This window comes from Trichosurus vulpecula, chromosome 3 (genome assembly GCF_011100635.1).
Source record: "Trichosurus vulpecula isolate mTriVul1 chromosome 3, mTriVul1.pri, whole genome shotgun sequence".
NCBI lineage: Eukaryota > Metazoa > Chordata > Mammalia > Diprotodontia > Phalangeridae > Trichosurus > Trichosurus vulpecula.
The window spans coordinates 96,558,933-96,583,146 of record NC_050575.1 but is presented as its reverse complement, the minus strand read 5'-3'; the positions used below and the strand labels follow the sequence as shown (position 1 = coordinate 96,583,146).

Below are 24,214 nucleotides of genomic sequence, written 5' to 3'. Positions count from 1 at the left end.
GATAAAAATTAGAGGCAGAGCATCATCCTAGGTGCCGGGGAAGATTTAAATCTTAGACAAAGACACAAGCCCTACTCTCTTTTTTTTTTTTTTTTTTTTGGAGGGCGGTAGGCAGGGCATTTGGGGTTAAGTGACTTGCCCAAGAATATTCTCTCTGAACATTCGCTAGTAACGGTATCAAGTGTCTGAGGCCAAACTCCGGTCCTCCTGACTCCAGGGCCGATCCTCTACTCACTGCGCCACCTAGCTGCCCCTCAAGCCCTCCTCTCAAAGAGCTTATGGTAAGCTTATGGCTTAGTTTATAGTAGCGTATGGGGGATAAGAGAGCAACACAGATTCTCATATGAGCAATGTAGCACGATAACTTAATAATGGCTATGAAAACACTGTATAAATATTGTCTCATTTGATCCTCTCCACAACCCTACTGAAGCACACAGAGACTAGTGACTTGGCCAGAGTCACACAAGCCTAAGGCTGAATTTGAACTCATCTTCTTGACTGCAGGTCCAGACTCTACCCACTGCACTACCTTGCTACTTCTTAATTATGGTAGAGAATTATAAAAAAAATACTGGATGCAGTCTGCAGGAGAAGGTTACTATTGACTGGGAGGACCAAGGAAAGCTGCTTGGATGAGGAGATGGTATTTGAATTAGACATTAAAAGATAAGCAAGAATTCAATAGACCAAGAGCAAGAGGGAAGGCATTCCAGGTATAGTGAACAATTCCAACAAAGTCACAAAAATGCAAGAGTCTAAGATGTGTTCAGAGGGCAAAGAGTCGTCCGGTTTGGCTGAAGTATAGAATGCATGCAGGAAGTCATATCAAATGGATTGGGAAGGTAAGGTAGTGCCCTAATATAGAGAGGTCCTTAAATACCAACAAGCAATTTGAAATAATTCAGTAAGCAGTGAAGATTTTTTTAAGCAGAGAAGCAATGAGACCAAATCTATACATAAGAAAGATTGTTCTATGAGTATGATGAAGACTACATTTGAAGCGGGGGAAAGAGGAGGGTAAAAATGGAAAGATCTATAAAGAGACTATTGCAATAGTTTTTGGTGGGTGGAAACGAGGGCCTCATACAAGGATCCAGGTGTCTGAAACAGGGAGGAAGGGGACAGGTTTAAACGAGGTTACTGAGCAAAATCAATAGGACTTGGAAATGGATTGCATGCACAAGAAAAGTGGAGCGGGGAGAGCAAAAGATAACCCCAAGGTTAGGAATATGGTAGATTGGGTGAATGGTGGCACCACAGGCAGAAAGGAAAGTCAGAAGGAGGAGCAGGTTTTGGGGAAAAGAAAAGGTGGCCTGTTTTGAACACATTGCATTTGAAGGGTAAGTGGCATATCTGAGGTCAGAGGCCCTGAAGGCAGTGGACATTAGCTAGAGCTCTAGAGAAGACAGGACTGGAGATAGAGACTTTAGGAGTCACTTGAAGAGAAGTCATGGGTTGAAGCTGTGGGTGTGAGGGAGATTTCTGAGGAAGGGAGTGTGGTCAGTGATTCAGCCAACAAACATTTTAAAGCACGAAATAACTGCTAACCACTGAGGGTAGGGAGCAGAAGAGGACCGAGGACAGATCCTTGGGGACTGTCCACTTTAAAGGAGAGGGAAAAGAATGATGATCCAGTTAAGGAAACCGAAGGCTTGTTTGGAGAAGTACAAGAACTGGGTAAATGTGATGAAGCCAAGGGAGGAGAGAGTATTCAGTAGGTCGAGATGGTCCACAGTGGCAGAAGCAGCAGAAATTTCCAAGAAGAAGAGAAATTTGGGGGGAAAAAAGGCATTGGATTTAGCCATTAGGAAGTAATTTTCATTTGTCACTTTCAAGAGAGTTTTTTTTACTGTAGAGAGTTGTTTCAGTTGTATTGGGAGAGATGACAAGGAATTGAGAGAGTGAGTCTGGAGGAAGTGAAGGCATTATGTGTAGATGACTTTTTTGTCAGCTAGTTTATCAATAAAGAGGAGGAGAAAGAGACTGGGGTAGTATGATGGATGGGGTTGGGTCAAGGGAAGGCATTGTTGGGACTTTGGGAACCTGAGCATGTTTACCTGAAGATACATAAGAACGAGTCAGTGGTGAGAGAGCTTAAAGCTGCCTCAGAGAAATGGGTTGACTCCTACAGTGAGGTATTGTAGAAGAGGATCAAGGTCCCATTTAGAGGAAAATAGTAATGTCTCTTCCCTTGTAGTATGCTGGAAAGATCAGCAATATGCTGGAAGGATGAACAAAAGAGTGATAATGTAGAGAAGGCTTGAGGACTGAAAGTAGGAAATTAAGGGAATTCGTGTTGGAAGGCCTGTCTTCTCAGTGAAGTAGAATCCTTGGTCATTTGCTATAAATACGGGGGTTGTGGATAGGGTTAGTGAGGGTGGAAGAGAAGAAAAAGGTTTGGGATAGTTGCTGTGGGAAATGAGATAAGGAGCTGATTTTAAAAAGTGGGGGCTGGTGGTGGTAAAGACTTGTGGTAGAATAATGTAGTCGATGGAGAGCTCACCCTGAACCACACATAGTGGCTGTGTGACCCTGGGTAAGTCACTTAAGACCTCTTTGCTCTAGGCAGCTCTCTAAGATGAAAGGTTTGCAAAAGGTATTGCCTTGCATTATTAATAAGGAACTTCCTCTTTATTAAGGAGGAAAGCTTTCCTCACCTGGGAATTCCTAATATCAATGACATTTTTAATTTTAATTTAAAAAAAATTGGGGGGGAAAGGCAAAGCAATTGGGGTTAAGTGACTTGCCCAAGGTCACACAGCTAGTAAGTGTCAAGCATCTGAGGCAGTATTTGAACTCAGGTTCTCCTGACTCCAGGGTGGTGCTCTATTCAGAGAGCCACTTAGCTGCACCATCAATGATATTTTAAGACGAGTCCCTATCCCTCCATATCTGGAGGGTAAATAGAAGGCAGGCCCAGCAGTGCTGAGGGCTTAGCAACAATACTCTCCTAATGGGATGGATTTTCCAGTAATGGAGGGGGAGGGGTGCTTTATGTAAAGTATTTTCCAAGGCCATAGAAGAGGCCAGAGGAAAGGGAAAGGGAAAGTCTCTGCCCTGGGCCAGGTGACTATGAGTCTCTCACACTGGCTGTCTCACACAGACTCCAGGCAGTCTTTGGACCACCATGGAAAGGAAGGAGGCCTGAGGGACTGAGCAGAATGTTGTTTCCTGGCTGTGATACAGGTCAAAAGCCAGGAAACTGCTTGGGGGTGGAGTGGGGATGGAAAGGACAGGCTAAGAGCTGAGAACCTGGTCCAGGCTTCCTGGGGCTGGGAGGCTTTATCCCCCAGGGATGAAATGTCCACTTGTGCCATAAGTTTTTTTTTTCCCTGAGTGTGAGTGTGTGTGAGTGTATGTCCATGTGACACTGTGTACCAGTGTTTGCACATGCCTATAACCACTTGTATGCCCACGTATGCATGTGCTATAGTGGAGAGAATGTTAGAAGATGTGGGTTCAAATCCCAGCTTCTGCCACTTCCTAAATGACTTTGAACAAATACCTGACCTCTGTGGGTCTCTGTTTTTATCAGAATAAGGAGAAAGTTGGCATGGATACTCTCTAACATTAGTTCCAAGTCCCATGAAGTATCCAGGAAACCTCCATGTGTCTGTCCCTGTCTGGGATGTGCACATTTGTGTGTCTGCATGCGCATCTGTGGAAGTGCAGAAAGATAGATGTTTGTCTTTAGGAGCTGGGGGGAGGGGTCACTCGGTATGGGAAGGGCACGGAGTTCTCCCTCGGGTATGGTAAGGTTTGGGTTCGGCAGAAGTTACTAAATGTGTATATGTGTGGGAAGGGGGAGTAGGGCTTGCCTGAGTGTGTGCCCATGAACACAGAAGGGGGATTGATCTGAGTAAGTATGAGTGTGTGTGTGTGTGTGTGTGTGTGTGTGTGTGTGTGTAGGAAGAGGCATTCTCTTCAGAGCCTACTTCTTTCTGTGGTTTTCGTCTCCATAGATACACTTCCTGTGGCAAAGAAAAGAGGTAGTGAGGGCTGTTTCAGGATGTGAGGGATTCAGAGCAGAGCCGCCCCAAGCCTGCCGTGCTCCCCCTTTGGGCTGTGCCCGCTACCCCTCCAGGGACCCATGGTCTCTGCCCTCATCGTCGGGCCCCGCGACAGGAGGGATGCCAGGAAAAGCCAAGCACCTGGGCGTCCCCAACGGGCGCATGGTGAGTGACCACATGGCCTCCGGGGCCAGCAGCCTGTGGGAGGGAAGGGCTGAGACACACCCAGGGAGGGACCCGGTGCCTGGGACAAGAGGACCAAGCTGAGCTACAGGGCAAGCAGAAACAGTGCTGGGCTTCTGTTTAGGGTCTGAGAAGCTAATAGGCGGCAGTGGCTTGGAAGAAGGTTGGCATCTCTTCTCAGAAAGCTCAGAACAACTCCTTCTGTATTGGCTGGCACAGTCCCGTATAGCTGTTTAGCCCAGGAACTGTTAGCCCTGGATGCCTGGGGATCTGGGGGGAGACAGCCACCGCCCTTCTCTTTCTCTCTTTTCCCCATCGGTGGGTACCCCCTGGGTGAGTGGGCACAGGTCTTCACCTCCCTCCCACCCCTTCAGTAGGAGTATTATGATCATAGGTCAGGGCACCATCCAGGATGCCTCCCTGTCCCCTGAACACCCCTTAAAGTGTTATCTTGTTACCCTCACAACGCTGCTGTACCCTCACCTCAAATGCCACCCTGCCTAAATGCCCAAGATGCCATCTTGTTCCTCTGATACCTGATGTTCATTCCTCTCCTCCCCCTTTGTTATCGGGAGCTGCCTGCCTGGCTGCCATGCGCACCAGGAGCCCTGGTGCCCCCCGCCCACCTCACCATAGCACCAGGGGGAAGGCACCTCCTCCCTCTCTTCTCTCAAGGCTCCTAGAAGGAAGGCAAGGAAGGACCTGGGAGACAACAGAAGTCTGAGAACCCTGAGAGGTCACTGTCCTGAACTGGGTCCTCCCATGGGTCCAGGTGAACTCTATTCAGTGACTTATGTCTCCATCCTGCCCCACTGATCCTCCAGGAGTGGGGTTGGGTGGGATGAACTCATGAAAATGTGCTAAGACGGCTTAGTCTGTTATTGTCTGAAGTTTGGTATGTGTATATCCAGCCCCGAAGGCAGGACCTCAGATGTAGGAGGTGCTTAATGAGTGCTTGTTAGATTGGGTGTTATTGGACTGGATTGGCGAGCAATAGATTTGAAGTGAAGAGATGGGTTTAAATCTGCTTCTGCTACTTCCTAACTTTGTTATCTAAGTATCTCTGGGACTCAGTTTCTTTCTCTGCAGAATGAGACAGTGAGACTCGGTGAGCTAAGCTTAGAGTCACATGTCAGAAGGAGTTGAATCTATTCTGCTACTTGTGACCTGTGTGACCTTTAATTAGTCATTGCCTTCAGTTTATTCCTCTGTAAAATGCAGGCATTTGGGGGCAGGGTTGGATCGATAGTGATAATGGCATACATTTCTGTAGCACTTTGAGGTTTTCAAAGACCTTTACCTAAGTTAACTCACTTGACCCTTTTCGGGGGATCTCTAAGCTTCCTTCTAGCTCTGCTTGCCACGATCTTACAAATTCAGGGCTACCAAGAGTGAAAAGACTACTGGTTCTGGAGTCAGAGGGCCTGGGTTCAAATACTGGCTCTGATGCTTAACTGTGGGACTCTGGTCAAGTCATTTAATGTCTCCAGGCCTCAACTTATTGCGGTTGTTCAGTCATTTTCAGTCATGTGTGACTCTTTGTGACCCCACTGGGGTTTGGTTAGCAAAGACAGAGGAATGGTTGGCCATTTCCTTCTCCAGCTCATTTTACAGATGAGGAAACTGAGGCAAACGGGGCGAAGTGACTTGTCCCGGGTCACACAGCCAGTAAGTATCTGAGACCAGATTTGAATTCAGGAAGATGAGTCCTCCTGACTCCAGGCCCAGCGCTCTATCCACTGTGCTACCTAATCTACCCTCAGTTTGCTCACCTGTAAAACGAGAAGTCTGGACTAGATGGGCTCTTAGACCCCTTCCAGGTCTAGACCTATGATTCTCTAGGAACAGTGTCCTAAAGACAGGCAGCTGTGAGGGGTGGGTTTGTAGAGCATCAGGAGGGGGAGGGAGGGGCTAGTTCTATGAGTCTGAGGCAGCCAAGCTAGAGGACAAGAGAAGAGACAGAAGAGGCTGCCCAAAGGCCTGGCTGGGATGGGGTGGGAGGTTGGTGCAGCTCCTTCTTCTCTTCCTAGCTTCAGCAGGAGGCGGGTCATAGACGCCATGTCCCATTAACAGGAACATTCCATCATAGCCAGGTGCCTATGCCTGCATGATGCCTTCAGCTATTCTCTCTCCTCAATCTGGCCTCATCTCATTCCCAGCCTCAATTTTTCCATCTGCCAAATGGGGCTAAAAAGAATCAGCAAGAGAAGAGACAGGAGCTGGGAAATCTGTTCCAGTGGATCACTCAAGTGATTGACTTGAGAACAGAACTGGTCTCCTAGGCCAGTTTCTCATCATCTGTCCTGATTCCACCATAGGGAGGGAGGATACCTTCTCAAACCTGGAGTTACTCAGCTGGAAACAGAGCTCTGGCCATTGTGCTTCATACCTCCAACTCCCACACAACCCCCTCCACCTTGACCCCATTGTTTGGCTTCTAACTCAGCCCTGACCAGTAGACATCTCAGCTCCTGATGGCCATACCTGGAATTAAGAAGGAAGGAACTGTGTGTCCTTTCCCACTGGCCTCCAGCCCCTTAGATAAGAAACAGCCTAGTGAGCCCCATCCTGACCCCTGACCCTGGTTCTGAATCCTTTCTGAGGAGCTGTAACCTTGGCTCTAACCCTAACCTCTCTCCCTATTGGCCAAACCTCTGCTCTCCTCTCTCCCCGTGCCCTTTCCTCTTCTAGGTTAGGTATGGGAAGAAACCCCTGAGTTAGATGTTGTAGGGTGGCTCCCTGAGGGACATGTTTGGAGGGGTAGGGGGAGAAGGGAATGGAATGTGACAGAGAGTACTGGTACTATACCTCCAAAATCTAACTGAATCCACCTCTCTCCTTCCCCCGACTCCCAACAAAACTTTCAAAGTTCAGTAACGAAGCCAAGCATCCCTCCCCCTACCCTTCAACAACCATCCAACACTCAGAAAGAGAGAACACTCTGGGTTCAGAGAGATTTGTTCCTGCAGAATGTCAGCACCTGGTGTAACAGTAGGGGACGGGAGCTGGCAGCTGGGGCAGTGCCTGGCGCATCCCAGCAAGCGGGATGAGTCAAGGAAGTTAGTGAGGACTCCGGTAGCCCACCCTTTGCTTGGGGGCTTAGGGACAGAAGAGAGAAGGGGGAGAAGTGTCCTTGCCTGATGGAGCCTGTGAGCCACCTGGTGAGGCTGTGTATGCATGGAAACATTTAAGAACAACATGAACCAGTTTATTACTAAGGTCCAGGTGAACATTAGAGCCAAAGAATGGCCAAGCTGGAAGGGGCCTTAGAACACAAAGCATAGAATGGCAGAGCTAGAAGGGAGGGGCCTTAGAACATAGAGCACAGAGTGGCAGAACTAGAAGGGAGGGGCCTTAGAATACATAGTGCCCAGGGGGAATGCTGGAGGGCTGGGGAGAGCCAATTGTTAAATTTTCAGTATGAACATTTACACCTCCTAAATTGGCAAATGGCCCAAATTAGGACTTGACTTGTTGTTTTGTTGATTGTCTAGACTTAAGAAAGTGGTGTAGACAATGATAATTAAACTTAAAAACGTGTCCTCACACCCAGCCTCCAAGGCAGTTGTTAAACATTTACCAGCACACTCCTCATAGCACCTAACCCTCCCCCCCTTATTTTGAAGTGAGACCCAAAGAGAGCAAGTGACTTGGCCAAGGTCATCCAGCTAGTAAGTAGCTGTGCTGAAATCTGGACTACAACACTGCTTCTCCTATTAAGTGCTGTGTATAGGAGGGCAGAAGCCAGAAAATGAGCTTCCTTTGTCCCTACCTCTCTCCTTTCCTTTGCTACTTCTGTGTGACCTTGGGCAAATCACTTAGCTATGTCACTGTGCCTCAGTTTCCTCATTTGGAATAGATAACCTCAAAGGTCCCTTCTAGCTCTAAATCTATGAGCCTACGATTCTCTGATCCTGTTATCTCAAGATCCCTGTCCTAAGCTCTCTCTGCTGCTGTCACATCCCTCCCTCTGTCCTTGACTGAGCCCTTGTCCTTGCCCCATTCATGTCCCAAGGCCTTTTGAATGTCCTCCACTTCTTGGGCCTTTCATTAGTATGCCCCTCCCCGAGTCAGGGCAGGGCCTCCAGGGCTCATCAGAGAGTCACTTGGGTCCTTAGCTTTAGGGTTCAGGCAATCAGGCCATTTGAACAAGCATGGACCAGAGTGAAAGGAAACCAACTTTTCACTAAAGAAAAGCAGACAATGTGCCTTAAGCCTCCTCTAAGGTCCTTTAGTTTGAGAAAAGGATTAGAGAAGGTGCCAGGGACCTGGAAGGTGTGAGAGGGGCAGGTGACCTCTTGACATGGGTGGGGCCTTCCTCTGTGGCAGGGTATCCTCTTCCAAATCGAGGAAGACCTCTTTAACACATCTCTCTCTACCCTAGTTACCTCCTCCTACACACACATACCCTGGAACTCCCTCCCTGGGCTCTGGAGAGCCCTAGTTAACCCCCTTTAAGCCACAGATCCTCCAAAAAACTATGTAGTCACAGCCCAAAGAAAAGCTACCACATCATAACAAGTCTCTCTCTACCCAGAACAGCCCCGCCAAAACAAGCCCTGCTTCCTTTCCTGTGCTCACCGTGCTGCACTTTACACCCTCTCTATGTCACACGGCTCTCACAAGCTGTGCGTAGATCGTGTCCCCTGCACGCATGGCCCATGCCCCCGGCACAATGAGGGGAATGCTACATGACACACCCTTCACCCCCACCGTGCCCAGTACGGACACACAGGTGTATTCTACACCTGTATGCACAGCACAACCCACACACTATGCGCTGAACACCTTGAACACACACCACAACCTACAGACACCTCATAATGCTCTGATCACTGCTCAACCCCCATCCTCAGTAACTCTGGACAATCTGGACAATCTGTACATGACACACCACTCCCAAAAGCTGTATATGTCATCTACAACACACAGTCCCTCACCCTCCACTGTGGACACCATCTATCTTGTATACCTTATGTATGCTGTGTACACCCTGTGTGTACTTCACAGTTCTTAAGCCCAGAAGCAATTAGGGGGAGTCAGGAAGACCTGACTTTCAATCCTGCCTCAGATACTTACTCGATGTGGGACCCTGGACAAGTCACTTAACCTATGTCAGTCTCTGTTTACCCATCTGCAAGCTGCACAAATTTAGAGAATCCATCTCAAATGTTCACATGGACTATTTGTGCCCGACCTGTGGTACAGCATACTGAGCTTGTATTGGTCTGATCAGCCACAGTCCAGCACACTATAACTTACCTCTAACATAGTGATGTCATTTTGATCCTTATGGTGAACGAAGGACAACAACCAACCAACCAACCCATCTGTGAAATGGGGAGAATCATAACATTTTCCTCATAGGGTTGCTATGTATGTGAAACACTTTACAAACCTTAAAGTACTCCATTAATTCTAGCTAACATCATTATTAAACACACATGCCCAACTTTCACACACATTGTCCATATGTACTATATATGTGACCAAAGCAAGCTCAAGACATATTTGTACCCTGGGCAGGATTTCCAAACGTCCACCCCTCAAAAAGTTTAAATGTAGTTTTGCCACCTCTTAAAAAAGCAGGTCTGTTATTGTCTATTCAGAAATATGAACCTCTAGTCCAACACTTATGAAAAATAAATGCCTAAGAGCCCTGCGGGTTTTTCTAGCTTTCCATGTGTCTTTTTCAAAAAGTTGTGGCAAAGAGTGCTTCCACCCTCCCCGCCCCTCCGTGCTCTCAGAAGATCCTGCCAGGCCCTGGCTCTGCACACTGCAAAGGCTGCACTGCGCAGCAAAAGGTGACCCTCCCATCTTACAGAGGCGGACACCAAGGCCCAGGCCTAAGGACCCATTCATATCAATAGAGATGGCGCCCTCTGGGATCAGCCGCATGGTCCCTGCAGCCCGAGATGATGTTTCTGCTGGGATCACCCAGGAGTGGTTTGGGGGAGCCCTGGCAATCCTTCCTAACATTGCCCTCATTCTCAGTGACTGATTCTGTGCCTGCCATCCACGAACGTAATGACGTTTTTCTTGAACCGATCTCTTTTCTTGTTCTTGTTTTTGTTCAGTTATTTCAGTGTTGTCTGACTCTTTGTGACCCCATTTGGGTTTTTCTTGGCAGAGATATTGGATTGATTTGCCATGTCCTTCTCCGGCTCATTTTACAGATGAGGAAACTGAGACAAACAGGGTTAAGTGACTCGCCCAGGATCACACAGCTACTAAGTGTCCGAGGTCAGATTTGAACTCATGAAGATGAGTTTTCCTAACTCCTGGCCCAGTGCTCTGTGTACTATGGCACCACCTAGCTTCCTCTTCTCTTTTCTTGCTGTATCCTATTAGTCTGGGAGTAATAAGTTACATGAGTTTGCTAACAGGTGAACTAGAGCCGACTTGTATTCCTCTTAAACTCACCTTTCTCAAGGTTCCGGGAGTGAGGGTGGGGAGGGTGCAGGCAGTGCCCTGGTGACTTGGGTTTGCTACAAGCAGGGTGTCATCTTTCACCTTTTACATAAGGAGCTGAATGTGGTCCGGTGGAAAGATCTCTACGTTCCGAGTCAGAGGACCTAGGTCTGTGTCCTGGCTCTGTCACTTACATTTACTATGTAACATTGGGCAACTTACTTCCTCTCTTGGGCCTCCTTTTCTTCATGGGTAAATGACCCTCACTTGACCTTGCCATCCTTGTAAGCCCTCATCCCAAGTCCCCTCTCCCTTTCACAGCAAAGGCCTAGAAAAAGCTGCCTGTTTCCAGCTCCCCTCCCATCACTGACTGCTCCATCCTTTGCAATCTGACCTCATTACTTAACTGAAATGTTCCCTCCAAAGTTATCACCAAGGGGCAGCTAGGTGGCACAGTGAATACAGCACTGGCCCTGGAGTCAGGAGGACCTGAGTTCAAATGCGGTCTCAGACACTTACTAGCTGTGTGACCTTGGGCAAGTCACTTAACCCCAATTGCCTTGCCTTCCCCTGTCCAAAAAACAAAGCAAAACAAAAAAACCCACAAAGTTATCATTGGGCTTTTGATTGCCAAATCCGATGGTCTTTTCTCAAAGTTCATCTTTTATGACCCTTGCAGTGTTTGACACCATTAGTCCCCACATTCTGGAGACACTCTCCCCTCTGGGTTTTTATGACATTCCTTCCTCCTGGTTCTCTTCCTTCCCATCTGACTGCTCTGTCTCGGTCCCTCTGTGGGATCATCATGAATGTCTTGAGCCCTAAGTGTGGGGGCACCTCAAAGTTCCATCCTGGGGCCTTTTCTCTCTATATCTCTCATGGAGTAACCTCATCAGCTCTCCTCTAAGGCAGCTAGGTGGTGCAATGGGGGTAGAGCACTGGGCCTTGGCATCAGGAAGACCTGAGGTCAAATCCGACCTCAGATACTTACCAGCTGTGTGACCCTGGACAATCTCTCATGTCTCTTGGCCTCAGTTTCCTCAGTTGTAAAATGAGGGTAATCCTATTGGCCGTCTCAAATTGAATATCTATGGTAGACATCTCATACTTGACATGTCCAAGACGGAAAGTGTTGTCTTTCCCCAGACACCCATCCGTCTTCTACCCTTCCCTGTCTTCACAGCCACCTAAGCTCGAGACCTTGGCGTCATCCTCTGCTCACCCTCCCTCACTCCACATATCCAGTCAGTTGCCAGGCCTTGTTGATGCTAACATGACAACATCTGTTGCAGCTCTCCCCTAACCTCCACTTGCTCGGCCCCCTCCCTGGTTCATGCCTTCATCATCTCTCATCTGCATCATTGAAATAGCCTCCTGATTGATCTTTGCCTCGAGTCTCTCCCCTCTCCTCCCCATCCTCCACACAGCAGTCAGAATGATAACCCTCAAGCATCGGGCTGACCTTGTCCCTCTCCTTGCTCAGTTAACTGCAGGGACTCTACTATCAAATACAGTCTTCTCTGTTCTTCATTTAAAGCCCTTTCCAACCTGGCTCCAACCTTATTACACAACACACTCTTTGGGCCCGTCCTTCTTGTCTTTCGCTTAACAAATTCCACCTCCTTTCTGTATGCCTTGCTACCAGCTCTCCCCCATTTCTTAAATTTCTCTTCACCTTTACCTCTCAGAATCCCCTAGCTTTCTGCAAAGCTGAGTCCCAGGGCCTCTTCCTACAAGAATCCTTCCCTGCCCTAAACTGTTAGCACCACTTAGAAATCACATTTAATTTGTATATCTTCTGTACTTATATATAAAAACGTGTACGTGTTGTTTATCATGATAGAAGGTAAGCTTCTGGAGGGCAGGGACCATTTAATCTTTATCTTCGTACCCCCAGCACCCAGCACATAGTGGGTGCTCTCCCTCCTCATCTCGGCGTCTTGACTTCAAGTCTCAGCTAAAATCCCTGCTCCAAAGGAAGTCTTTCCCAGTCTCTCCTAATTCTGGTGCCTTCCCTCTGTTGATTATTTATCCCGTATATGGCTTGTTTGTACATAGTTGTCTGCATTTTGTCTCTCCCACTGGAACGTGAGCTACTTGACTCCGGGAGCTGTGTTTTATTCTCCTTTGTTTACCCAGCTCTTAGCCCAGTGCCTAGCACATAGTCGGTGCTTAATAAAAAGCATTGCCTGACTGCTTAAATAATGCGCATTAATTGCTGCTTAAAATATGGGTATTGGACTAGATGGTGTATCTGTCAGGTTGTTTCTAGCACTGACATTCTGTGATTTCCTTCACGATTTCATAGATCTTTTCTGACCCTTTCGGCTTCATTTCCAAAGTGAAGAGACTTTGTCTTTTCAGTTTGTCCTCATGCTACCCTGAATGTCAGTGGTGTCTAAAACCAAACCTGTTACTTAGGAAACAGTTTCCTAAAGATAGCCTCCCAGTCACAGACCCAGAGTGACAGGCTCACAGACACAGTCTCAAGATGACAGTCCCAGAGTCACAGCCCACAGAAGCAGTCACTGTCACTCTTCCCAGCACACAGGGCCTCAGTCCCAGGTCCCCAGAGAGGGCCCCACAAGCCACGTCCTACCACAACCAGCACCTGTATGCTTCAGGGGTGAGGCTGCAATTCCCACAGAGTCTGGGGTTACCGCTTCTTTTTCTAGGCATGTTGGGACTTTCCTGCGTGTCCCAGCAATCAGTGACATACCAATCTCTGCTTCCCACCCTGCTTAAAATTCCACACTCCAAGGGTGCTAGATTGGAAGTGGGGGGGGGACATTGGAAGAACTAAGGCCTAGAAGATCAAATGACTTGTCTCAGATTATTCCATAGAGAGTAAATGGAAGAGCTGGGATTTGAACCCAGGTCCTCTAACCCAAAATGGGGTTGGCACTGGCATTTCCTGGGTCAGGCATCCAGGGAGACCATCAGCATCACTAGGGAGCTTCTGGATAGGTATGAGGTAGTAAAGGTCAGACTGTGGAAGACCTTTAATGGCAGTTAATGAGTTTAGACAGTAGGGCAGCCTAAGAAGCCTCCATAGGTCATCACTGATAGTTTCACCCCCCAAAAAACTGTCACTACCAGTTTGCTATCTGTGCCCTGGGGGTCCAGGGTTCTTGTAGAGTTTGCCTCGGATAGGAGAGAACTATCCTCTCTTCTTGAATATGGGGAAACTGAGGCCCAGCTGGGTATGGAGGTGGGGGAAGGGTGGGGGAGGGTCCTGGAGCCACAAACCCTCCATCTGACTCTTCCTTCCCCTTTCTCTCCATGCACATCTCTCCTCCCACTGGGTAGGGTGGAGGGAGGTCTCTTCAGCCCGCACTTCCTCTACAACAGGAGGCCACAGAAGGCAGCTCCTGAGGTCGTGGAGATGTAGGGACGAGTATTTTGTTGGGAATGCATCTCTAAGGGAAGATGACTTGGGAAGCCAATGGAAGACTGGACTTTGTAATTCTTATGTTCCTTTTACAATCTTTGTGCCCATCCCTCCTTCCTACCCACCTGCATCGATACCTTCCACTTTGCTTATCTCTACCTTATCCCAATTTTTATCCATTTCAATTGGACAGACAGTAGTTACCTGCGTCTGTAGAAGGAGTTTCTCATCTGGGTCCTCTATGACAAATGTAATCACAGCCAGTGATTTAAAAACATAAAAACAAACCAACAAGGACATGTATCACATTTCACAGTGCTTTAATGTTTATAATGTACTTTCCTCACAACTACCCTGGGAGACCCGTGGTGCCTGCCATGTCTGCTTAAATGTCATTTAATAGTGTTTTTTAATCACCATTTAACAAAAGAGAAAGCTAAAGCCCAGAGAGTTATGTGCCTCGCTCAGGGTCACATGGCCAGTAAGAGCCAGACCTGAGATGCAAAGGCTGGTTTTCTGATTCCAGGCTAGCATTCTTTCGTCTGCACATTATAGTTGTAGACATGTTAAATTGGCTGTGCTGAAGAGATTCAATAGGCAGATGGGATTTTGGGATTGGAGCTCAGGAGAGGGGCTGGAGATAGGGGGAAAGATCCGAGGAGTCCTCTGCATGTAGAGGTAACAGTTGACATCCAAAGGTCAGAAGAAAGAAGAGAGGGCAGAAGGACACAGGAGGACCTGAGCAGCTTAGAGGTCAAGAAGAAGGGAAGTCAGTGAATGAGACACCGGAATGGTCAGAGAGATAGGCGGAAAGCCAAGATAGTGTGGTGCAGGGGACCCCAAGTTTTTAGTGGGGAGGAGCCATTTCTATTGAACAAAAGTCTTGAATCCTGTGAGCCAGGTGGGGATGGAAGAGTTAATGGGAGACCACAATGGTCAGGTCTGGGATTAGGGAAGGATCAGAATAAGAGGCAGTTGCTACTGAGTTTTCAACAGGATGTGGCTGAGAGAAGCCACTATGGGTGGGGAAGCTATCCAGAGATCCATCTAGCTTGTCTTCCACTAGAGAGTTTAGGGATTCCTAGAACTTGAGTGTGGCTGAAGACAGGAGAGAGTACATGGGATGAATATCAATGCCAGAGGTCAAAGGACAAGACTTGAGCGAAGTCTGTCCCCACATCCATTTCCATCTCCCCCCATCCCATCCCCACTTCTTCCATCAGTGACCAGGCATTCAGTGGTTTTGTACCCTGGATACACTGGCTAAATGGGCAGCTAGGTGATGCAGTGGATAGAGCGCCAAGCCGGGAGTCAGGAGCACCTGAGTTCAAATGTGGCCTCAGATACTTCCTAGCTGTGCGATCTTGGACAAGTCACTTAACCCTGTTTACCTCAATTTGCTCATTTGTAAAATGAGTTGGAGAAGGAAATGGCAAACCACTCTGGTATCTCTGCCAAGAAAACTCCAAATGGAGTCAGGAAGAATCGGGAGCGACTGAACAACAACCACAAACACGAACTAATGTGAGATTCTGGAAGCAGGGACCCAGCCTGGGCCCTTCTCCAGTCTCTTCCCTCTTCTCTCTTGCAGGTCCTGGCTGTCTCTGATGGAGGTGAGTTGGAGGAAGGGAGCCAGCCTGGATCCTGGTTAAAGGACCAAGAGGAGGGGCTCAGACCCCATGTTTGGGTTAGGGAAGCAAAACTTGTGTCTGGCTCTCCCCCAGGAGCATTGAGTCTGTGAGGGTCTTATTGTGGGTGGGGTATGTGTGCGTGTGCGTGTGCATGTGCGTGTGTGTGCATGTGCATGTGTGTAAAATTAGGAGCATGGCTGAGAGGGAAATGAGAGGTCTGATTAGAGTTGGTAGGGAATAATAAATGTTTATTGAATGAATGCACGCATGCATGTATGGTGAGGGGGCTTCCTGGCTTAATAAATCTTACAGCTGACGTACTTCTCTCCCCTCCTCCTCCATCCCCCCAGAGCTGAGCAGTGTGGTGGGGCCAGAGGGAGCTGGGGAGGGCCGGGGAAGCACCCTCAGTGTCCACAGCCTGCCCAGTGGCCCCAGCAGTCCCTTCACCTCTGAGGAACAGCCTGTGGCCGGCTGGGCACTGTCTTTTGAGAGGCTGCTTCAGGATCCGCTGGGTCTTGCCTACTTCACGGTGAGTGCCGGGGCTGGGGTGAGTGAGGAGGGGCGTGTGGCTGTGGTGGCCACTTCTCTTTCCCTGTCTACCTCTCTGTTCCTTTGTCTCGGACCCTGTCTCTGTTTCTAGGAGTTCTTGAAGAAGGAGTTCAGTGCGGAAAATCTGTCCTTCTGGAAAGCTTGTGAGCAATTCCAGCAGATTCCAGCCAGTGACACCCAACAGGTTGGAAGCTGGGGGGCTGGGAGGATAGGAACAGTGAGCATGGAGGGAAAGGGGCCAGGTGAGGGATGGAGGAAGGGGTGGATGGAGGTGCAGGACTGGTAGGTTGCTCCTGGGAATGGCCCTGCCACCTCCACTCTTCCTACTCCAGTTGGCTCAGGAAGCTCGAAACATCTATGAAGAGTTCCTGTCCAGTCAGGCCCTGAGCCCTGTGAATATTGACCGTCAGGCCTGGCTTGGGGAGGAGGTGCTGGCCACCCCCAGCCCCGACATGTTCCGGGTACAACAGTTGCAGGTACAGGCCTAAGGAGAGGCCTGGGTACGGGGGAAGGCTGATGGCTCTCTCCCCTTCCCTCTCTCCCTCAGCTCTCCATCTTTCCCTCTCCATCTTCCCTCTCCTCTTTTAACTTTATTGGCTTTGTGATCTGGAGCAAGAAAGCTCTCTTTCGGGGGGCTCTGTTTCCCTTTTCTGTAACATGAGAGGGTTGGACCAGAGCAGGGGTTCTACACTTTTTTTGTGTGTCATAGCAGTCTGGTGAAACCTACGTGCCTGTTAGAATAATGCTTCTAAACAATTAAAGGGAAGGCCAAATTTTATTTAGACATTAGTGAAAATAAAGATGTAATTTTTCTCCCCTTGGAAATCTATCCATAGAATTTGTAGGGGTCCATAAACCCCAGATTAAGAAGGCCTGCACTGGTTGATTCCAGAGCTGGGCACCATCAATGGAACCCAGCCTTTCCCTGAGAGTCCTCAGACTCCCTTGGCCTCTTGGGGATCTGTGGACCCCCAGGCTGAGAATCCCTGCTCTTGATAATCTCTACCTTCAAGCCTTGGATCCTATGCCGCTGCCCTCCCCCTCATCCCTTTCTTGTTCTCCTCCCTTCACACTGTTCCTCTTTGTTCTTTTCCTCCTCCCCTCAGATCTTCAACCTCATGAAGTTTGACAGCTATGCTCGATTTGTCAAGTCCCCCATGTACCGGGAGTGTCTCCTGGCAGAAACAGAAGGAAGGCCCCTCTGTGAGCCAGGCACCTCGGACCCTGGCAGCCCCAATGCCACATTCCGGAAGGTGCCCATATGGAGAGGGAGGGTCTGGGTGCTGAGAACAAATCCCCATTGCCATCCAAGTATGCCCAGAGCCTGAACCCCTGATCTGACTCACACACACACACACACACACACACACACACACACACACACACACACACACCTGAAAACATTTTTTTAAAAACTTAACTGGTATAGGGAAGAGGCCTAGGCCTACACCCAGTTCAATCTGCTTTTCAGGCAGTTTATTTCCTTCCTGAGGGCACAGAAATGCACCAGCCTCCAGCCCCAGCTGGGTATTAGTGTGGGCCAGCCTGGAAAAACAGGCAGGATTGGACCCTGCTTTGTCCCCGCTCTGAACAGGAGTTCGGGATTGGGAATGGGTTGGAGGGAGCAGGGTCCTGAATACCAGGTTCTCTTCCTCAGAAGCCAAAGCTGAAGCCTGGGAAGTCACTGCCCCTGGGAGTGGAGGAGTTGGGTCAGCTGTCCAATACTGAGGCTCTTGGGGGCCGGGGGCCCAGGAAATCCTTCCGAAGGGGTGAGCAAAGGAAAGCCTGGGCAGGTGGGACAATAGGCAGGGGAGATCAGGGTGGGATGGTGGAGCGGTGGTTTAAAAGTCTCTTCTAGCTCCAACATTCTGAGTTTCTTCTATAAACAGATCTGTGCTAGACCTGGAGTTAGCAAGACCCAAGTGTTCAAAGCTGGCCTCAAGCACGTACTAGCTGTGTGACCCTGGGCCAGTCACTTAACCTCTGCTGCCTGAGTTTCCTCATCTACGAAAGGAGAATAGACAGTACCTACCTCCTAGGGTTGTCAAATAAGATAATATTTGTAAAGTGCTTTGCAAACCTGAGGGTGCTGTGGAGATGCTAGCTCCTGCGGCTTCTAATCCCTCCACAGACAGAGATCTTTGCTGTAGATGGTTCTGGAAACTTCTATTCCCCATCTGTGATCCTAGCCAAAGTGGTCCTCAGAGGGCAGACGCAGCCCCATTTGCAGCTGGTGCTCCAAGTGGGGTAGGGCCTGCTAGAACTCTGGGCTGAGTTATCACAGGGCCAGAGCACCCAGTGCTCAGATGGACTGGGGATCCCACTGATGGAGGACAATCCCCTCTGACGATACAGATAGCCACCCATCCACTCTTGTCCATCCTGTGGTACTCTTGTCCATGCTGTCCCACAAGGTGACCATTGAGCAATCACCCAATATCCTGGAGAAATCAAAGAAGGCCTCCAGCCGGCGAGAGTCCGGGTTTTAAATAGCTTCTCAGTACCTTTCCTACTCTGGGTACTATGGTACCTCAAGGTGGCTCTTAGGTCCTCTCAGATTTCACTTCTGAGGGGCAGCTAGGTGGTGGAGCAAATAGAGCATTGGCCTGGGGTCAGGAGGACCTGAGTTCAAATCCAGTCTCAGACACTTACTAGTTGTGTGACCCTGGCCAAGTCACTTAACCACAATTGCCTGGGGAAAAAAGTCACCTCTGAGGGATTCCAAGATCTGGTTCCAAGATTCAGAGATGTTTGTGTGTATGTATGTGGGCATATGTATATGCTTGTGTGTATATGTGTGTTTATGCTTGTGTATGTGTGTTTGTTTTCTTGAGTAATTCTGACCTGTCTCTGCATCTTGGCCTCCCTCTCTGAGCAGAACTGGAAAAGAAGCTATAGGAAGTTACTGCATGTGAGGGGGGGCAGACTGGGAAGGGGGTCTTACTTAAAGACAGCACTCTCCTCCCCTCAGAGTTAGGCATCACCAATGGGAACGCAGCCCTTCGCCGAGAGTCCCAGGGCTCCCTCAACTCTTCTGCCAGCCTTGACCTTGGTTTCCTGGCATTTGTCAGTGGCAAATCTGAGGTGAGGGTCTCTCTCCTCCCACTGCTCCCAGCCGCAAAGGCCTGGGGCCTGCAGCTTTCTCCTCCCAGTCCTGGCCCCGCCCCCTGTTGTGTACCCTAGTCACTTCTCAGCCCTGCCCCTGCCCTAGTGATTTCTGCTCTCTCTTCCCCTCTACAGATCCTCTCCTCTCTATGGTATATTCCCATCCACTTTCCTCATACTCACTCACAGTGTGTCTATGCATGTCCATGCACGTGTGCGTTTTTGTCGTCTACACAGACTCAGAGTCACCGGAAGAGCCTGGGGGGCACTGAGGGTGAAGGTGAGGGTCGGGTTGGACGTTACTGCTGCGTATATCTGCCGGATGGCACAGCATCCTTGGCCCTGGTCCGCCCTGGCTTAACCATCCGCTCTATGCTGGCCAGCATCTGTGAGAAGCGAGGCCTGTCCCTGCCTGATATCAAGGTTTACCTGGTGGGCAACGAACAGGTAGGTAGGAACTGAGCCCTAAATATCCATCTTAATACCTGCCCCCCTCCACAAAGCACAGTATTGACCCTCACTCTGACTTTAACCTCACCTGATCCCTAGTCATGGTCCTGCCACTGATGTTTGTTGTCTGTGGTAGAGATTAAGAGCCCTAACCTGAAAGTCAGGATACCTGGGGTCCTGGATCTGTCTCTTTCTTACTGTGTGTGTGTGTGTGTGTGTGTGTGTGTGTGTGTGTGTGTGTGTGTGTGACCCTGGGCACATTCCTTTCCCTCCCTCACCCTCAGTTTGTTCATCTAAAAATGGAAGGACTGGACAAGATGATGTCTGAGGTGGTCTTCCAGCTCCAACATTCTATGAGTATGAGAGTTAACAGCTGGCACAACGCCATGCCCTACCTTCCAGGAGTTTATAATCTGTCATGGGTCCCAGGCAGGGCAATGACAAAAGAAAGAGGTGACAACACAAGGCCAGCTAGGCTGAGTGCCAAACGGGTGCTGGGAAGATGAGCGGGGGCCTCAGGTGATGATCGCACTGGATGAAGGAAGGATGAACGGGGTGGCCATGGGTGTGGAAGAGATGGGATTGTGGGAGGGGCAGGCATGAAGGATCCATAAGACTTCAGGGCTTAGTGGAGATAATGCCAGCCTTTGTCTCTGCCTGTCACTCCATTCCTACCCTTGTCTCTGTTCTTCTCCTCATTCCTAATGCTAACTCCCTTCCTCCACATCTTGGGGCTCAGAGCCCCTAGACTGTCTGTCCTGGAAGGTATTAGAAGGTTCACAATATCAGACCCTGACACCAGGATTTTGTGTTTTCTCAAGCCCTCTGGCCTTTTAGCAGTTATTTCTGGAATTTGGGGTGTGTATGTGTTGTGTTTTGAGGGGGCAGGGTTTTTCCTTTGGGTTCTCCAGGGCCTGGGTAAGGGGCCTCCAGTGTCATTACTGAGCCCCTGCGGCTGTGTCCACAGAAGGCCTTGGTCCTGGATCAGGACTGCACAGTGCTGGCCGACCAGGAGGTGAAGCTGGAGAACAGAATCAACTTTGAGTGAGTGCCCTTCCTTTCTCTCATGCAGATGGGGCCCAAGGGCTTCCATCTCTTCCCCTTGCCCTGCCAGACAAGACTACAGGCAATAGATCTTTGATAGATCTTTGGGGTTTGAGGGGGCAGGGTGAGGGTGAGGATTATATTTGTGTATGGGGGTGGCAGGGAGAGACAGAAGCAGAGACAGAGAAGCAGATCCAGAAAGACTGGGGAGGAGGAAGGCAGAGAGACAAGAGACAGAGAAATCCTTTCCCATCCTCTGGAAGAGCAGAACCCCTGAATTCAAGGCCAGCTCTACTATTGACTAGCTATGACTTGGGACAAGGCACCTAACCTTTCTGGGTCAAAGGAGGAGTTTGGAAGAGAAGGCCCCCGAGGTCCCTTCCAGCTGTGACATTCTGTGCTCTAGGCTGGAGATCACACCTCTCGGCAAAGTGGTCAGGATCACAAGCAAATCTTCCAAGCGTCTGAAGGAAGCCCTGCTACCTATCCTGGGAAAACATGGCCTGAGCCTGCAACAGATATCAGTACATCTGGTGAGGTCCCTCCCAGCCCCTAACAATCACACACATATACACATACACACCTGTGTCTGCATTGGCTCAGCCCTCACCTAGGGCATTGCACCCCATCCTTCACTGGCCTCAGGAGCAGGGAGGAGGAGTAAGGATTCTGGGGTCCAGACAGACAAGGGCTTTGGGGAGAGGGTGGAAGGAGGCAGAGATAGAGGAGATGGGTGGGCCACCAAGGGAGGAAATCTGGACAGAAGAGTAAGGAGGTTCAATTTGGTTCAATAGGTGTTTACTTACTGTGCCTCCAATGTGCCTGGCACTAGGAATAAAGAGATGAAGAAAAACCTCAAAGCAGTGCCTGCCCTTAAGAAACCGATATTATAAAGGGAGGGGGGCATACACCCAGTACTGAGATAAGTGACTACAGAAGCTACACAAAGTAAAAGCTAAGCAGACAGGCAGTAAGCTATGCTGGCCAGAAAGTCAGCATCTTATCTCTGACATATTGGCTGTGTAACCCTGGACAAATCATGTAAACCTTCTGGGAAACTCTTTTAAACTATAAATTACGAAACCGTTTCAGACCCATGTTGGTAGAGGGAGTTTCCTCTAGTGATTAGGGAAGGGAGGAGGGAACAAGCATTTATTAAGCACCTACTATGTGCCAGGCACTATTCTAAATCCTTCACAGATATTATCTCATTTGACACTCATAACACCTACCCCTTCCCATCCCCTATCCCCCACCATAGGCGATTAAACCACAGATCTAGATTTAAAGTAAAAAAAAAAAAGCAATTTCTGACAAGGGTTGGGGTGGGGAGGGCGCCAGCACCTGTGGGTATCCAGGAAGACCCCCTGTAGGAGGCAGCACTTGAGCTGAGCCCCAAAGGGAGCCCTGATCTCTGCCAACCCCTGACCCTGTGCCCCTACAGTCAGGTGAGAAGCGGACTCTAGATCTGGAGAAGCTTGTGAGCTCTGTATCCGCCCAGAGACTCGTCTTGGACACTCTTCCAGGTACAAGGGCCCACAGGCTCTGCGCCCCCAAGGTTCTGTCACTCAGATCATCTGCCCAAGCCCCGTGCTGGGTCCAGCGGCGATACAGAAGAAATGGGAGACATCAGTGGGGCACTAGCAGAATTCTATTTAAATCTGTTCAATTCAACCAAAAATTTACATTATGATGTGCCTGCTTCACTCAAGGCCTGGTAACAGGGTAACCCATATAAGGTCGGTGCCAAGGATGGGGTATTGAAGAAAAGAAAGAGGCAGCTTGGGAGAATAGGAAGAATGCTAGACTTGGAGCCGGGTTCGAGTCTTGGTTTTGCCATTTAATCACTGTATAACGGTCAACAAGTCACACTTCATCTTACCCTGCCTGTTTCCTCATCTGTAAAAGGAGGAGCTTGAGCTAGATAACTTTTAAGATCCTTTCCAGCACTACAACTCTGATCTATGTGAGCTGAAGTAGTTGAGGAAGGTGTCACAGAAGAGGCAGGCTTCGAAGGATGGGGGAGGAAGGTCATTCTAAGCGGTGGGGTAAGACTGCAAATGTGTGACAAAGTTGGATATTATAGAAAATGGGCATCAGAGGATCTCAGAACCAGAGAGGACTTAGTGTAACTGATATCTGATCAGGAATCCTCTCTGCAACCTTCCAAATGAATCTATTCACCTTTGGCTTAAAGACCTCCAGGCATGATGAACTCACTATCTTCTGGGGCCCTCTGGCTTCTCCCATGGAAAAGCACTTTATTTAGCTCTAGTCATAAGAAAGTTTTCCCTTATATCCTTATCTCTCTAAAATTTCTTTCCATTGTTTCTATTTCTATATTCTGGGGTCAATTAAAGCAACTCCAAGCCCCCTTTCCCTATGACATCTCTTCAAATATTTGAAGAGAGTGACTTCATCCCTCAGGGTAGTGAGGTGGTATGGTGGATAGGGCTCCAGGCCTCGAGTCAGGAAGACTCAAATTCCTGAGTTCAAATCTGACCTCTGACACTTACTGGCTGTGAGACTCTGGGCAAGTCACTCACCCCAGTTTGCCTCAGTTTCCTCATCTGTAAAATGAGCTGGAGAAGGAAATGGCAAACCACTGCAGTATCTTTGTCAAGAAAACCCAGAATGGGGTTACAGAGAGTTGGACCCAACTGAACAGACTATGTACACATGAAGGCTTCTATTCTTTATGCTCAGCATTCTCTGTCCTTTCATCTGAACCTCCTAGAGCATGATCTACAGGTCCTTTGTTCACCTAAGAGTCATCATGACAGAGCCGGTGGTAACAGTCACAATGAGAAGGTCAGTTGACAGAGGCAGAAGGCAGAGAAAGAGAAGGGCATTGGGCCAGTAGGACTGAGCTCTGGAGAATGCCCACAGTGAGGGGGCAGCAGGAATGAAAAGATACAACAAAGTAAAAAGAGAAAGAACCATCAGAAGGGTAGGAGAAGGACCAAGGAAGGACAGTGTCATGGAAATCAAAGGAACCGAGTTTCTAGCAGGAGGGACGACTGGTCCGCAGTGTCACAAACCACCAAGAAGGCAAGGAGGGTAGACACTGAGAAAAGACTAGTGGGTTTATCAAGACCTCAAAGATTTTCATCAGTGGAGTGGGAAGGGAAGCCATTTTAGAGGTGTTTAAGGAGGGACCAGGTCAGGCAGGCTATCAGGCAGTCAATAAACATTAATTAAACACCTATTGTGTGCTAGGCACCACGATAAGCATGGTGCTGAGCAGGGGGAGGTGGTGGTTGTAGATGTCTCATTTGAGATGTTTGACCATGAAAGGAAGAACACAAGGATAGTGGCCAGAAGAGGTTGCAGGGTCAAAGGGAGACTTTGTATAGAAAGGGAAAGAAGATAGTAGACAGGGAGATGGAAAAGACTGGAGAAGACAGGGATGGATGAGCGGGGGAGTGAGAACTCAG

General features: G+C 49.0%; 1 protein-coding gene across 1 annotated transcript in view; it reads left to right on the top strand.

The window, feature by feature from the left end:
* Nucleotides 1-3,973: 3,973 nt before the first annotated feature.
* RGS14 (regulator of G protein signaling 14) overlaps nt 3,974-24,214 on the top strand; it is a 25,386-nt gene continuing 5,145 nt past the window's right edge. The window contains exons 1-12 of the mRNA XM_036751031.1: nt 3,974-4,178; nt 15,590-15,611; nt 15,980-16,158; nt 16,270-16,362; nt 16,511-16,654; nt 17,285-17,431; nt 17,836-17,947; nt 19,150-19,262; nt 19,521-19,730; nt 20,701-20,777; nt 21,184-21,310; nt 22,222-22,303. Coding sequence (XP_036606926.1) covers nt 4,134-4,178; nt 15,590-15,611; nt 15,980-16,158; nt 16,270-16,362; nt 16,511-16,654; nt 17,285-17,431; nt 17,836-17,947; nt 19,150-19,262; nt 19,521-19,730; nt 20,701-20,777; nt 21,184-21,310; nt 22,222-22,303 — 1,351 coding nt within the window. The 5' untranslated portion in view covers nt 3,974-4,133. The remainder of the gene's footprint in view (nt 4,179-15,589; nt 15,612-15,979; nt 16,159-16,269; nt 16,363-16,510; nt 16,655-17,284; nt 17,432-17,835; nt 17,948-19,149; nt 19,263-19,520; nt 19,731-20,700; nt 20,778-21,183; nt 21,311-22,221; nt 22,304-24,214) is intronic.